The sequence below is a fragment of the Nicotiana tomentosiformis genome, chromosome 7 (assembly GCF_000390325.3).
Source record: "Nicotiana tomentosiformis chromosome 7, ASM39032v3, whole genome shotgun sequence".
Taxonomy (NCBI): Eukaryota; Viridiplantae; Streptophyta; class Magnoliopsida; order Solanales; family Solanaceae; genus Nicotiana; species Nicotiana tomentosiformis.
In genome coordinates, this window is record NC_090818.1 from 22,910,678 (window position 1) to 22,926,170 (window position 15,493).

The following is a 15,493-nucleotide window of genomic DNA, read 5'->3' on the forward strand; positions in this document are numbered from 1 at the left end:
GGATTTTCGCCAACTCTATAGATTTACCCGTCAATGTACCTACATTACATGACCCAATTCTCAACCTACATGCACCCTTGCTCCCTATACCTCCCTTGCCTCCCGCCCACCCCTAAACCCTCCCCTACCTCCCGCCCCACCCCCGTTCCCCGAGGACATGGCCTCACTCGGCCATCCCAGACCACAACGCTCAGGATTTCCTTTCTACCTTTTCTTCCCAAATAGGAATAGCCCCAAGAAAAAATGAACCCACCCCTCTTCTCTTCAGGGCTTCCTTTTTCATGCTTTTGCAATTAATTGCAGCCAACTCCTATCTATTCCCATACTTCTCTTCTCACTCTCCATTTCTCCTTTTCTTTTCCTTAAACAAATAGTTACAAGCTTGAAAAAGAGAGTAGTTCACTTATAATGGCACATTCTTGATCCCATCTCTCACAAAACTTGAATATCAGGAAATCAAGTTGAAGGTACCATTTTAACCAGCTCTCCATTTGTAAATCTCTTTGGCTTTTGAAATGTTCAAAAATCTGAACTTTTTCAAGAAAGTCCCTTGTTTTAGCCTTCTTTTTCCTCTGTTTACTACTTTCCCACAATTTGCATTTCGTGTTCTTGATAATTTCTAACACTTGGGTTTTAATGGCTTGAAAAAGGTTTTATTTTTTTCTTTTTAAATATTTTTCTTCACTTTCAAACTTAAATTCTCCTATGAATTATTTTTCAGTTTTCTTACTTTTCCAAGTGATAATGCGTTGATCTAATGCTGTTTTGCTTTTGGGATTACGTATAAAGATTTTATGTCGACAAATCTACCACTTTGTTCAAACTCTTTTACTTTATTGTGTCTGGTCCACTATGTAGTGCGAAAATTCGAATTTTATCAGAACTGGAAAAGACTGAAAATTTGACATTTGTGTGAAAGGTTGAAACTTTTTGACATTTGTGTGCAGTAACTTTTCTTTTTCAGGTTTCTTTAGAATCTTTCTTCTTTGTTTTCTTTTACAGTATATTTATGCTACAAATCCACCCATTAAAACTTTACTTCTCTTATCCTTCTCTCTCTATAAGATCTCTAAAAAATAACAATTTTGGAACTTGGATTCTGATAAATATCTTCTCTTTACTTACTACCAAAGCTTAGGCTTTTGTGGATAAGTTCTGATTTTGTGAACATGGTGACAGATTAAAAGATTTCTGGGTAATAAATCAAGCTTTGACAACTATTAATGCTACCTCGTTTCCTGTTATTGTTTGTTTTTTATTATGTTTCCCAGAATATCCTGTTTTTCTGTCTTCTTAGCTTTATTTGTTTATTTGAGGATTAAGGGTGCATAAAATCTCTCAAATTTTGATTTGTATAATTTGAGATTCCCATTGAATGACGAAAGCTTAAGACAGCTTGATGTTTATATTAGTATATTCATTGATTCACATGCAAAATCTTTTAATCTATGTGTTGGTTGGTTAGTCTAGTTTCCATATTTGCAGCCATATCCATCTTGTTATGTACTAGTATTGAATAAACTATTACATTAATTAATCTCTTCTTCTGTTGTTTAGCTGTGCTCGTTTATCAGTTCACGTCTTGTTCAGTGGCAATACTTTGACCAAGATAAAACAGAACATTGTTTTCTATAATAAGTGGAATCGCTGTTTGCTGCGTTGGATGCTTGCGAGTTCGACAGTTTTTTGCTTAGGTGATACAATCTGATCCATGAACGTGGTGAGATCCAGAACGTTTCTTTTGTTGTGGGTCTGATGGTCTGTTTGTGGGTCTGAGAAAATGGGGGGTTGTGTTTCTACCAGTAGCCGGAGTAGTTGTAGTAGCAGGAGCAACGGAGAAAGAGTTTCCCCTGAATGTTTGGGAATAAGGATGTTTACTCGAAAGAGGATTAGAAGAACTTTTTCCGATCCTGTCACTACATTGCAACATTTGTCTTCAATACCTAATCGGATATTCAAAAATGGAAAGAGCCGGACTTCTTGCATATTCACCCAACAGGGACGTAAAGGCATAAACCAGGATGCCATGATTGTGTGGGAAGTAAGTCCTTCTCGCTTGTCTAGAACCTATGTTGCGCGGACTCTCCAAAATATTGCCGCACGACACGTACCCGGTAACATTTTCGGAGAGTCCGAGCAACTAGTGACTAGAACTACTCTTGTGTCTTTCGAGTGAATTATGTTAGATTGATTTTTTTTTTGGACAGGATTTCATGGCTGAAGATGTGACCTTTTGTGGGGTATTTGATGGCCATGGTCCACATGGCCATCTTGTTGCTCGCAAAGTAAGGGATGCACTGCCCTTGAAGCTATCATCATTTTTGCAATCATTTGACTCGAAACGTAATGGTTCTACTGCGAATTGCTGCAATGGTAATCCAAAGTTGGATGTGGTGGATCCTGATAAGGATGAAGGGATGGAGGATAAAGTGGATAACTTGTGGAGAGAAGCTTTCCTTAAATCATACAAGGCCATGGATAAAGAACTAAGATCCCACCCTAATTTAGATTGCTTTTGCAGTGGGAGCACGGCCATTACTCTGGTGAAACAGGTAACCAGTTGCATTTGGTTTGATTGTCCATGGAGTTTCTTTCATTCTCTTTTCTTCTAAGCTTCTTTTTAATATTTTGTGTCACAAGGGTGCAAACCTGTTTATGGGCTATATTGGTGATTCTCGGGCAATCTTGGCATCAAAGGACAATAATGATTCAATGATAGCAGTTCAATTGACTGTTGATCTGAAGCCCGATTTACCAAGTATGTCTATATGATAGCCAATCTTTTATGGTATGTGATCTCTCTCTGGATTCTCTTTGTTGATGTAGTGTTCTTTGTGCCAGAGGAAGCTGAGAGGATAAAACGATGTAAAGGTCGGGTTTTTGCATTGCAAGATGAGCCTGAGGTGCAGAGAGTGTGGCTGCCATTTGATGATGCCCCTGGTTTAGCAATGGCTCGGGCATTTGGGGATTTCTGCTTGAAGGAATATGGTGTGATTTCTGTTCCAGAATTTTCTCACCGTACTCTTACCGAAAGGGACAAGTTCATTGTTCTAGCTTCTGATGGGGTATGTAGCCGTCTCGAAATCTTTATATAGTTTGCTAACTTAGATATCATTTTGTCGAAGTAGTTTAATTCAAACTCAAATTAAGCATGTCAAGTTTTATTAAATTCTAATAAGATTTCTGTAACCATCTACCTACCCTGTTATTTGCAGTTGTATTTTGATGATTGTGACAAACTTTGTGTATCTCAGATTTTTTTGACTTGTTTGAAATGCCACCTGTAATGATCTGGAGAAAAGAGGTAACTTTGAAATATAATATAGACAATTCATCTCCTAAAAGTGAGCATCCAAATGGAAAAGATGATTCAGCATATATAATCTAGCCTATTGAACTTCCTCTATCAGTTGGGCATTCAGAGTTTAAGTCCCAGCAATTGTTACCAATGTTGCTACCACATTCAGTTGTCATTCTTCTAAATTTTATGATTCATTGTGAAGTGGCTTTCTTTTGTTAGTATGGTATAAAGGTATTAGGTGACTGTTCAAGTTAGGTTGGCTAGTCAATACCTTTCTATTTTGGCGGAAGAAAGAAGCATTTAGGTTGTATGCGAATCCGCATGTTGGACAGACGTTCATATCCTGTATTTAGAGGAAAGGAGTCTGATTTTCTTTAATTAAATGTGTCTAGACTCCTCATAGGTGATAGTCACCTGTGTACTTTGAAAGGTATTAGCTCATCCTGTTTCGATAGGCGGTCTATTCTGGGGCTTTCTGGTTTGGTGGAAGAAAGGGGAGAAGCTGGTCCTTAAAATCTGCTAGATTTTGCACGAGGTATTAACATTCAGCCCGATTGGCGGAAGGACCTGTGATTAGTTTTAGCATCTGCCTTGCTAAGACTGTAAAGAGTGCACTTGGCTTAACTGCTAGTAATATTTTTGCGGATATTTGACAGCTGTAGAGTTTATTCTGGATAAAAGACTGCTCCTGCTGCTGGAGACAAAGGAGCTTTTGAATTGCATCATATATTAAGAATCTTTAGATAAATCCTTCGCAATTTTGGTTTCCAAAAGTAGAAAATAATTCTATTACACACGACCTACTTTGGTATACTTTATGGTCTTCTTGAAATTCCTGTAAGGAAACTAAAAGTGAGCTTGTTGAATTTCTATAACTTCCTTTTCCGCGAAGTGGTTGATTCTGTTTCCATCTCAATCCTGGAACTCTATCTCCTGATATAAATCTCCAGACAATTGTCTTTTTGGGCATGATTTTCCCATCCTGAAATTATAAAGATCCCTTTATTTCCTTAATTGCTAATGACATGATTATGCGAATTCCTTTTATACCTGGCAATGCCGAGTTCTGATGAGTGATGACATAGACATAGCTTTTCCATTGACCTAATGGATATTGTACTCAACGAGAGTTCTAATATGGCTTTCTTGATTCTGGTTACTGGATGAAATATATGAAATAACTTTTTAACTTCACTGCAGTCTAGATTGGAAAATATGAACAGGAATTTCTGATTACTAGAGAAGATCTGGAAAGACGATCCTTCCTTATTGGAACTCTACTCTACTGCTTCCTTAAGCAATGTCTTGTTTCAGTACAGACTTTTTCTTATTCTTTAGTTGAAGTAAACAGAACATGGTCGGAAAATTTCCTTAGTGATTCCTGTTGGCATTTATATTTCCTGCACTATTCTTGAATGAAGGCTTTCTTGCTCTCTTTTTTTCTTCATTTGAAGTTCTTTCAATTAGACTACTGTATAGAGCTTTTCGATCCTAGAATATATGTGATCTGCTTTCATCTTGGTCATATGTTGCTTCTTGTCAAAGTGATTTTCTGGTTACTCTCCAATCCTTATCTAATAGTGCTCCTCTCTGGGGCTTTCATTAAAGATGAACCTGAACCAAGCTGTGATCCAGTATCTGGTCCATGCTAGGACTGGTGATCCAATTAAAAAGAGTTCCCCGGCAAAAGCTAGCGTTTAGAAAAATGCATTAAAGTACTATGCAATACTTAAAAATCTGAGGTTTTGGCCTCATTTACTGTTTCTGAGTTGAAGATTTATATGGCTGCAGGTTTGGGACGTCTTGAGTAACGAGGAAGTGGTTGAGATAGTGTCATCAGCCCCTACACGAGCGTCAGCTGCCAGAATCCTGGTCGACTCCGCTGCACGCGAATGGAAAACCAAATATCCAACATCAAAGATGGATGATTGTGCAGTTGTGTGCCTATTCTTGGACGGGAAAATGGACGTTGAATCTGACAACGAAGACCAATGTTTCTCTTCTGCTACACTTCAGAGCAACCATTCTGGTAATGCTGTAGAATCAGAGGATGGACAGAATTCCGAGCCATCTCTTCAGAGAAACTTTACCGTCAGATCAGCTGAAGAGAACAGCGCCTACAAACGAATTGTAGCAGAAGCAGAAGCAAATCAAGAAACCGTGGCAACTGAAGATGAGAACTGGTCAGGATTAGAAGGTGTCACTCGGGTAAACTCCCTCGTTCAGCTTCCAAGATTTTCTGAAGAGAGGCCTAGACCCTAACCTTTTAATTCAATTATATTTGTTGTAATGTAATATAAATTCGTTTATTAAAGTGTAAGGATATATAATTTTGCTGCAGCATCTTAGTCTGTTACGTTTATGATGCATTTGGGGTTTGGTTTATGCACTCAGTTAAGGTCTAACTGTAAAGTCTAATTTTCTTTAAGATATTATCATGCCAAGGGTGATATATCATAAAAATTGTTTGTGTATTCTTTAATTTTTTAGCGTGCCACAAATTTTAGCCCCTCATATATGATTTTATAGCATGTTTGGCCAAGCTTCTAAAATCAGTTTATTTTGAAAAATATTTTTTTTAAAGTATTTTTGGTGATAAGCAGTTTGTGTTTGATTAATTAATTTAAAAATCACTTTTGAGAAGTAATCAGTGTTTGGCTAAGTTTTTAAAAATTATTTCTAAGTGTATTTTTCTCAAAGGTACTTTTGGAGAGAAGTTATTTTTTTTTTTCTTCTCAAAAACAACTTCTGTTTCTTCTGATTTTTTTTTTTTTTTTTAAAAAAAACTTGGCCAAACACCTCAATTTTTGAAAAAAAACAACACACATATGACCTAAATTTGTTTTGACCAAATAGGCTATTAGTCTCTTTCACAATAAATAAATGAGGCTGCATAAGAGCCTTGCATGTGGTGGGGTTCACAACTTGTGGAACATCTTCATTTCATTATGTTGCTTTTATCATATTTCAAATTAACAAAGCAGGCAAAAAACATAATTCCTATAGTGATAGGCAATTATTTATCCCATATCATTATCATATACCTTTATAATTATCTTTAACGTGTCAGGTCCTCATTAATGCAAATGATTAGACAGTATTAGTGTTCGATATTTGTATTCAAAGATGTGTTACGAGAATTGACATATTTGTCCAATGGTCCCCTTTTAAAACGACTCCGAAGATCTGATTTTTCTTGATCATTGAGTATCCTCTATATATCCCTCTTAGCTAATTGTGTTGTGGCAATAAAACACGTCACAAGAAAACTAAGACATTCAAGAAATGAACCTAGAAGTGTAGACATTAAATCCTTACACAAAAAGAACCAACTTTTGGTTGGTTCCACTTTGGGTGTAAAAGTTTGGCGTTTGATTTTTAGGGGAAAGGAAAATGAGACAGAGTGCCCAAGGAGGTGTAAGGATGATACAAGAAAATGATATCACTTAACCAATTGGGCTAATTTCTTTTTTTTACTATTGGGCCCAGAAGCCCATATTGTATTTATTTTAGTCTGTAGTGTAATTAGTGGACTGACCCACTTATAGATAGGAGGAACAAAATATTTTGTAAGGCTAGATTTTTATTTTCGGACTTTTGAGCAAAATAGAAAACCTAGAAGCTTCCGTCTCTCTCTCTGAACTCACTATGAACTCAAATAATCTTCAGTGATTTTGCCCGTCAATCAAGTTTTAACATGGTATCAGAGCCCAGATCTGGATAGATTGGGTAATTACCTCTCGTCCGATGTTACCCTCACACATTTTCATTGGAGTTTTGAGGTTTCGCTGCTTCTTCGCGATTCTGAGCTTTTCCGACGAGTTTTTCATCACTGTTTTGAGTTTTTCCGGTGTTGACGACGACTGTTGATTGATCGAACTTATTTTGATATTATCTGAGGCGTCTTTCTCAACCTAGGGTTTGGTGATTTCTGAAACTGCTCATTCAGCTAGGGTTTGCTCGTCCTTGCCACTGATTTTGTTTTACAAGGCCGTTGTTCCTTCCGGTCACGAAGGAAATTTGGTAACCTTAGTTATCTCTCCTCATTGTTTGTTTGTGTGCGTATCTTTTCCTCATTAATTGTGTACAAAATGCCGAATGATGATTCCACATTTGCGTTACTAACTGTTCGTTCTAATACTTCTCGTTAAGTTTTTCATGAGGATGATTATACGCATCCATGTCATTCCTTTTATGTGCATCCGTCTGATGTTTTAAGGTCTTCTTTAGTTTCTGTACCCTTTTGATGGTACTGGGTATGGGAGTTGGAGACGAACCATCCTTGTGGCCTTGTCTGTTAGAAATAAACTGGATTTCATTAATGGATCTTCAGTTAAGCCTCCTGACAGTTCTCCCTTGGCGAGACAGTTGCAGAGGTGTAATGATTTGGTCGTCTCTTGGTTAACCAACTCCCTGTCCAAAGACATTGCTCGTAGTGTTGAGTACTCTGAACTTGCCAAAGATATTTGGAGTGAGTTGGAGGAAAGATATGATCAAGCAGATGCTGCAAGGGTATTTGAGCTTAAGAAATAACTTGCTCACATCTCACAAGGATCACTTGATATTGCTTCATAGTTCAACAAAATTAAGCAATTGTGGGATGAAATTGATGCCTTGTGAATCAGTATAGTCAGGTCCTGTAGCAATTGTGGGTTCAAATCTGATTATCAGAAAGATGATGATGTTCAAAAGGTGTATCAATTTTTGATAGGTCTCAATGATATATATGTGCAAACTAGAAGCAATATATTCATGATTAAGCATTTTCCATCTGTGAGCACTGTCTACAGTATATTGTTGTTAGATGAGAAGTAGAGGCAGGTTTCTACTTCTCCTTAGTTTCTCCCTACATCTGCCTCTTTCAATGCTGGGGGTGTCTAAGCAAGGTTTTCCTTACAGAGTCAATTTTGATACTCAAAGAGCCCTAACATGCAAATATTGTAAGAAACCAGGTCACACCATTGACAAGTGCTACAAGCTACATGGGTATCCTTCAAATTTTAAGTTCACAAAAGGGCCTGGCAGTAGGAAAACTGCAGCTCATGTTGAAGTGAACTCTCCTTGCCCTCCTACTAATGTGGATTCTAGTATGGTTCCTGATTCTGTCAAGTCATCTGAATCTAGTAATGTTTCAATGGTTCCTGGTTTAACACAAGGTCAATTCTCCCAGCTGATGATATTACTACAACAATCTCATGTATCTGCTGATTCCTCCTCTACTCCCACTCTGATGGCTTCTGCTAACTTTGCTGGTAAGCTGTTATCAGAAAGTATTCTGCTCAAGTCATGCATGCTTTCACAAGTAGATAGTTTTGTTTGGATAATAAACTTTGGAGCTTTTGACCACATGACTTCTCATAAGGATTTACTTTTTAATCTGAAAACACTACCTATGCCTTGTCTAGTTTCTCTACTAAATGGTTACAAAGTCAAAGTTCATTTAGTAGGATCTTTGACCTTATTTTCAAATTTCACAATTCATCATATTCTTTATGTTCCTTCTTTTCAATACAATCTAATTTCAGTTCATAAGTTGTTAGAACAATACAATAAGATTGTTCTATTTACCAGAATTCTTTGTGCTATACATGCCCCTTCTCTGAAGATGCCTCTGGTTCTTAGTAAACTGGACCACAATCTCTATAAGCTCCTACTTCCTCATGTTGCTTCTCCCAATACTACATCCAATTACTCTTCTAGTATTACTTCCCCTGTTATTCCCCCTGTTATTTCCCCTGTTTGTGTTTTTCCTGAGATACAAGCAAATGTAAAGAATGTCAATGTTGCTGATGCTGATGAAACACATGTAAATACTGATGCAATTCTGAATAATATCAATAAAATGGATGTGGTTTGGCATTATAGGCTTGGGCATATTCCTTTTTCTAGAATGAAACATATCTCTATGCTTGGTTCATAGTTATCTTCCAAACAATCTTTTTCTTGCCCAATATGTCCACTAGCCAGACAAACAAGATTACCATTTCCTGATAGTAGTATACAATCCACAAGGCCTTTTCAGTTGATCCACATTGACACCTGGGGTCCATATCACTCTCCTACCTATACTGGCTCCAAATATTTTATGACCATTGTTGATGACTTTTCAAGAGCCACCTGGACCCACCTAATGGGAGCCAAAAGCAATGCTTTTGACATCTTAAAAGCCTTCATTGCTATGACTGAAACTCAATTCCAATTGAAAGTTCAACATGTAAGAAGTGATAATGCCTTGGAGGTGGGATCCAACACTCTTGGATCAAAAAAATTTTCTGAGAAAGGGATATTGCATCAGACAACATATCCTCACACTCCACAACAAAATGGAGTTGTGGAAAGGAAACACAGACATCTTTTAGAAACTGCTAGAGCTCTTCTTTTCCAATCTGGTCTCCCTCTTAGATTTTGGGGAGACTGCATACTCACAGCCACCTACTTGATAAATAAGTTTCCTTATAGTGTGTTAAAGGACAAGAGTCCCTATGAGATCTTATATAACAAATTCCCTACATACTCAAATCTTAGAGCTTTTGGCTGCTTATGTTACTCAACTGTTCCAAAACCTCATAGGGACAAACTGCAGCCTAAGGTCATTCCCTGTGTGTTCATTGGTTATCCCTTTGGGAAGAAAGGCTATAAGCTGTATGATTTACAGAATAAAGTCTGTCTTATCTCCAGAGATGTTATAATTCATGAACATGTCTTTCCTTTTGTTAAATTTGGATCTTCTTCCCCTACCATGTCAAATATGCCATTTTTTGCCTGCTTTGATCACACTGTTAAGCAACATTCTTCACTCTCCCATGATCTATTTTACCCTGTCCCATCATCAACATCCCCTGCTTCTCCTCATCCCTCTAATCCTGCTCCTTCTGATTCTGAAATACTCTGAACAACAACTCTAATCTCCCTGTTTCTTCTAGTCCCAACTCTCTTACTTCCTCTAATCTCCCATTTTCTTTCTTTGAATCTGATTTCCCTCCTTTAAGGAGATCATCTAGGACTCACAATCCTCATTCTTATCTACAGAATTATGTCTGCACTCTCCCTAATCCTAGCTCCAGGTCTGCTAATTCAACTGTTGTGTCTACTTCTAGTGAGCATCATGCATTTGAGCCTACTACTTATTCTCAGGCAGAAGTTATCCCTGAGTGGCAGAATGCTATGAGAAAAGAGTTTGAGGCATTGGAGACTAATGGTACTTGGGACATAGTTGAGTTACCCAAAGGCAAGAAACCAATTGGCTGCAAATGGGTATACAAAATTAAGTACAAAGCTGATGGGAGTATAGAAAGATATAAAGCTAGGCTTGTGGTTAGAGGTGATACAAAAGTTGAAGGCATAGATTTCAATGAAACCTTTTCATCTGTAGTTAAAATGTCTACTATTAAAACTTTGATTGTTGTAGCTGTTAAAAGAAATTGGCCACTTTTCCAACTAGATGTTAATAATGCTTTCTTGCATGGGGACTTAGATGAAGAAGTTTTTATGAAGCTCCTACCTGATCTTTCAGTATATACTGCATCTTCTGCTTCTACTTCCACTCCTTTGGTTTGTAAACTGAAAAGATCTTTATATAGTTTGAGGCAAGCTTCAAGGCAATGGTATGCCAAGTTGTCTCAAATTTTGTCCTCTAGAGGTTATGTGCATTCTTTCAATGATTATTCACTTTTTACTAAGGGTTCTGGTAATACCTTAGTACTCTTAGTGGTATATATTGATGATATCATCATCACTAGGACAGATATGTGTGAGATTGATGTTGTGAAAAGCTTCCTCCATGATCAATTTAAGATTAAGGATTTAGGCCATCTTAACTATTTTCTGGGTATTGAAGTGTTGTATTCTGAGGGTGGGGTGTTGCTGCATCAGAAAAAATTTGTGCATGATCTCCTCAAAGAGTTCCACTCCTATGATTGTTCTTCAGTTATATCTCCCCTTGAGATGCATGACAAGCTGCAGGCTGATCATGGTGATCCCCTGCCCAATCCTGAGACTTATAGGTGTTTAGTGGGTAAACTCAATTTCTCAACCCATACAAGACCTGATATTTGCTTTGCAGTGCAACATTTAAGTCAGTTTATGCAGAAGTCTTGCCTTCCTCACATGCAGGCTGCTTTACGTTTGCTCAAGTATCTCAAGGGTACTCTTGATTTTGGTGTTTTCTACAATAATTCTCCTGATCTTTCTCTCAGTGTATATTGTGATAGTGATTGGGGTTCTTGCCCGGATAATAGGAAGTCCATCAATGGGTTTTGCATTCTATTAGGGGGATGTCTTGTCGGCTGAAAGTCCAAGAAGCAATCTGTAGTCTCTTTGTCATCTGCAGAGGCCGAATACAGGTCTATGAGTAAGGCCACTGCTGAAATCACTTGGGTTTGCATGCTTCTTTCTGATTTTGGTGTTGTCTTTTCTTCTCTTGTTACTCTGTTTTGTGATAACCAGCCAACCATCCACATTGCTAAGAACCCTGTCGTCCATGAGCGCACCAAGCACATTGAGTTGGATTGCCATTTTGTTTGCACCAAGTTGAATGAAGGTCTGCTTCAGCTGCTTCACACTTCCAGTGCCAATCAGCTTGCTGATATGTTCACTAAATCGTTGGGGGGAGCTATTCATCATCTGCATCTTCGCAAGTTAGGGGTTATCTCACCCCCCAACTTGCCGGGGAGTGTTGAGATACAAGCAAATGATATCACTTAACCAATTGGGCTAATTTCTTTCTTTTACTATTGAGCCCAGAAGCCCATATTGTATTTATTTTAGTCTGTAGTGTAATTAGTGGACTCACCCACTTATAGATAGGAGGAACAACATATTTTGTAAGGCTAGATTTTTATTTTTGGACTTTTGAGCAAAATAGAAAACCTAGAAGCTTTCGTCTCTCTCTCTCTCTGAGCTCACTATGAACTCAAATAATCTTCAGTGATTTTGCTCGTCAATTGCTCGTCAATCAAGTTTTAACAATGTCCTTGCAAAAAGTGACTATTTCGTGATAATGGACTGAAAGTGGGGTAAAGATTTTTCCCCAAAGTACAAAGGGTAACTCGGTGTACAAAATATTTTACGTTCATACATGGTTCGAGAAAAGGTCTCACACTACCTTGATACAAGCATTATTGGTTATTTTCACATTTCGAACCCGTGTGATCTGTAAGTCACGTAGAAACAAGTTGACCGTTATTCCAAAACTGCCCTTCTAAAGATTTTTTCCCAAAGGATAAAGATAATTTAGTACGGTTATTTTTTTTTCCTTTCTCTAATTTAGACTCTTAACTTTAGTTGCTTTTATAATTATTTTGAGCCGTTAATTTACTATTAATATTATTTTTACGAAGTTTTTTCACTTGACAAAAATAAGACTCTTCCTTGAGGCTTACTACTACAGTAAATTAGCCACTATAATATTCTCTTATGCTCAATTTTTTATAGCTAGATTTATGGATGTTTCTGTAAGTTTTTTCCTGATCTTCTCAAGCGTAGCAAATCCTTGTTACTATATATTTCTAGCTTGTCTCATTTTGTTCGAATTTTCCATAATCACATATGGCTTGGTTTCGAGGATGTTTAGGAATGAATTGGGCATTTAGTCCCAAGGTTGGAAGCCTAAGTTGAAAGAGTTAACCGGATGCCAACTTATGTGAACATGACTCCATAATGGAGTTTTCATGGTTCCGATAGCTTCGTATGGTGATTTTGGACTTAGGAGTGTGTTCAGATATTGATTTGGAGGTTCGTAGTTAATTTTGGCTTGAATTGGCGAAAATTGGAAAAGTTGAAGTTTGGAGAGCTGAGAAGTTTGACCGAGAGTTGACTTTGTGGTTACCGGCCTCAGAATTTGGTTCTGAAAGTTGGAATAGGCCCATTGTGTCATTTATGACTTATGTGCAAAATTTGAGGTCAATCAGAGTTGGTTTGATAAGTTTCGGCATCGATTGTATAAGTTGAAAATTCATTGGTTTCAATAAGCTTGAATTGGGGTGCGATTAGTGTTTTGATATTGTTTGATATGATTTGAGGGTTTGACTAAGTTTGTATCATATTTTAGGATATGTTGGCATGTTTGGATGGGCCCTGGGGGCCTCGGGTGACGGATTGAATATAGATTGAAATTTGGACGTAGAGGGATGCTGTTGCAGCCAAAGTCTGGTGTCATCACACTTGCCGAGGAAGTGGCCGCAGATGCGGTTACGCATATGTGGTGAGTCATCGTAGGTGCAGGATTTGTGGAGATGGCCTTGGAGCGCAGGTGTGAGGAATATTCCCCACCTGCGAGGTTGTAGATGCGGAGGAGAGGTCGCAGAAGCGGTGTTGGCCAAGATGGCCGGGGGCGCAGAAGCAAACTTACTTCGCAGGTGCGTGTGCATAGAAGCGCTTGTTGCCCGCAGAAGAGGAAGCGCATGTGTGCTATTTGGGCCACAGTTAAATAATTTTCTTTAATCTAAAATCGCACGAAGCGCGAAAAAATCACTAGTTAAAAGATATGAGGAGGAATATCGTTAAGTATGTGATTAAATGCTTAGTGTATCAAATGATTAAGGTTGAGCACCTCTAAACGCTCATGTTTATCATTAAATAGTCACTTTGCTTACCTCTTAGATTGAAAAAGGAAATCAGAAAGATTGAGCATAAAAAATATATATAGAGAATGAGCTAATAGCTATTACAGGCAAACAATAAAAATTCGTGATACTAAGAGTCTGATCTTATCACTTAAGAATAAAGAGAATATTCCATAGCGTTTTTTCTTCGGTTATTAAAATTTTGTTATTCCAGCCAATATTGCTGTATTTGTAAATAATAATTCTATAAAATATAAGTTAAAGTTATGAACAATAATAAATTCGAGCCCACTGAATTCACAGTGTTTCCTTAAGGAATTTAATCCCCTCTTAGTACCCAAGGTAATGGATTATTTCCTCCCAGGATAGAACGAATAACACACTGGTGTAGCGGTACTTCAAACCCCAGTGTTTCAGCGAACACAAAGTTCGGTAGCAAATCACACTTACAGTTGCTTTGTTTGAAGTTAAAAACAATGCAGAACGAAGGAGTATATACTCAGAAGAACGTATGGAAGTTCTGAGAGGAAGGAGTGCAATGTATAGCCAATTGTATGTTGAGTTCTTGGTAATTTCAGTTGAGTTCCGAGTGTTTCACTTCAACATTTGCTGCTCCTATTTATAGCAACCAAGAGGGAGTGCAAGCCAAACGTCCACCCTTCATGGTGGAGCAAGCATTACATTCATGGTGGAGCAAGCACTTCATGGTGGAGCAAGCACTTCATGGTGGGAAGACCATTATCCGGCTGCCAATGATCAAATACACGGATTGGAAAATATCCGTTACAAATACGGATAATCTTACGTTAATATTTACTATTAACAAATAAATTTGGTCCAAAAAATTAATCAATCAATCGATCATTTGACCAAATTCAAATCCAAATCCAAATCCAAATCCAAAGCCGAAGCCGAAGCCGAAGCCGAGCGAGCGACGATGACGACGGCGCGAGGCTTGCTTTCTTCTTAATTCTTTAAGATCTACAAGAAGAGCAATTATATATATACCCACCAAAAATGTCTTCCTCTTCCAATATGGGACAATGTCTCATTGTCAAGAGGGGGAAACTTAAAATTTTACTCAAAATTTTATTTTCCCTCCATTTCCCATTCACCCTCATTTTAAGAATATTTCATCTTAAATACAAAACCTCAACAATCCCCCACATGAATGGGGAATGACTATATCACGGAAGTATGCATGGAAAAACTGTGTGATTTACAAGTAAGGATTAATCGCATCTGGATAAGTAGGTTTCCCTTTGAACTTTCCGTAGTAAACTTATGTCGGATATACTCGGTCAATCGGTAGATTTGATATCTTTGAACCGTCGATCTTTGGTGTATACCTAGACAACCATAAGTCACACAATCAACCCTTAACCGTCTTTGGTTCTCATTATTGTGTTCGTTTCAGCCATGAACACCGCCTGGTTTCATAAGTGCGTAGAGAACTGGCCTTACAAAGTTCTCCTTGAAGCGGCTAACACTTCACACTTACATAGGTGATTCCTAAACGTGTCATCCTGTAGATACACTATTTGATATACCCCGTATCAAATTTAGAAATCATTAAAAAGCCTTAATGCTTTATCCTTGGTACTGAACATTGTCTCATCACGAGAACGGA

At 37.8% G+C, this 15,493-nt stretch overlaps 1 protein-coding gene and 2 long non-coding RNA genes across 4 annotated transcripts; 2 read left to right on the forward strand and 1 right to left on the reverse strand.

Moving 5' to 3' along the window:
- Window positions 1-328: 328 nt before the first annotated feature.
- LOC104111333 (probable protein phosphatase 2C 52) lies at window positions 329-5,641 on the forward strand. 2 transcript variants are annotated; one of them, XM_009621010.4, is made up of 6 exons: window positions 329-467; window positions 1,558-2,041; window positions 2,208-2,552; window positions 2,641-2,758; window positions 2,842-3,065; window positions 5,093-5,641. In XM_009621010.4, exons 2-6 carry the CDS (start codon window positions 1,781-1,783, stop codon window positions 5,561-5,563), a joined length of 1,419 nt encoding a protein of 472 aa, XP_009619305.1. In that variant the 5' UTR covers window positions 329-467; window positions 1,558-1,780; the 3' UTR covers window positions 5,564-5,641. The 2 variants fall into 2 exon arrangements, with proteins under 2 accessions (XP_009619305.1, XP_009619304.1); XM_009621009.4 differs by lacking the exon at window positions 329-467 and adding an exon at window positions 1,038-1,195.
- LOC138896443 (uncharacterized) lies at window positions 1,897-2,273 on the reverse strand. Its single transcript, XR_011409582.1, has 2 exons — window positions 2,155-2,273; window positions 1,897-2,067 (listed from the first exon to the last, which is right to left on the reverse strand). It is a non-coding gene; the product is annotated as an uncharacterized lncRNA (long non-coding RNA).
- A 5,827-nt stretch (window positions 5,642-11,468) lies between the features above and the next one.
- Window positions 11,469-12,106, forward strand: LOC138895118 (uncharacterized). The gene is made up of 2 exons (XR_011409318.1): window positions 11,469-11,651; window positions 11,747-12,106. It is a non-coding gene; the product is annotated as an uncharacterized lncRNA (long non-coding RNA).
- Window positions 12,107-15,493: the final 3,387 nt, after the last annotated feature.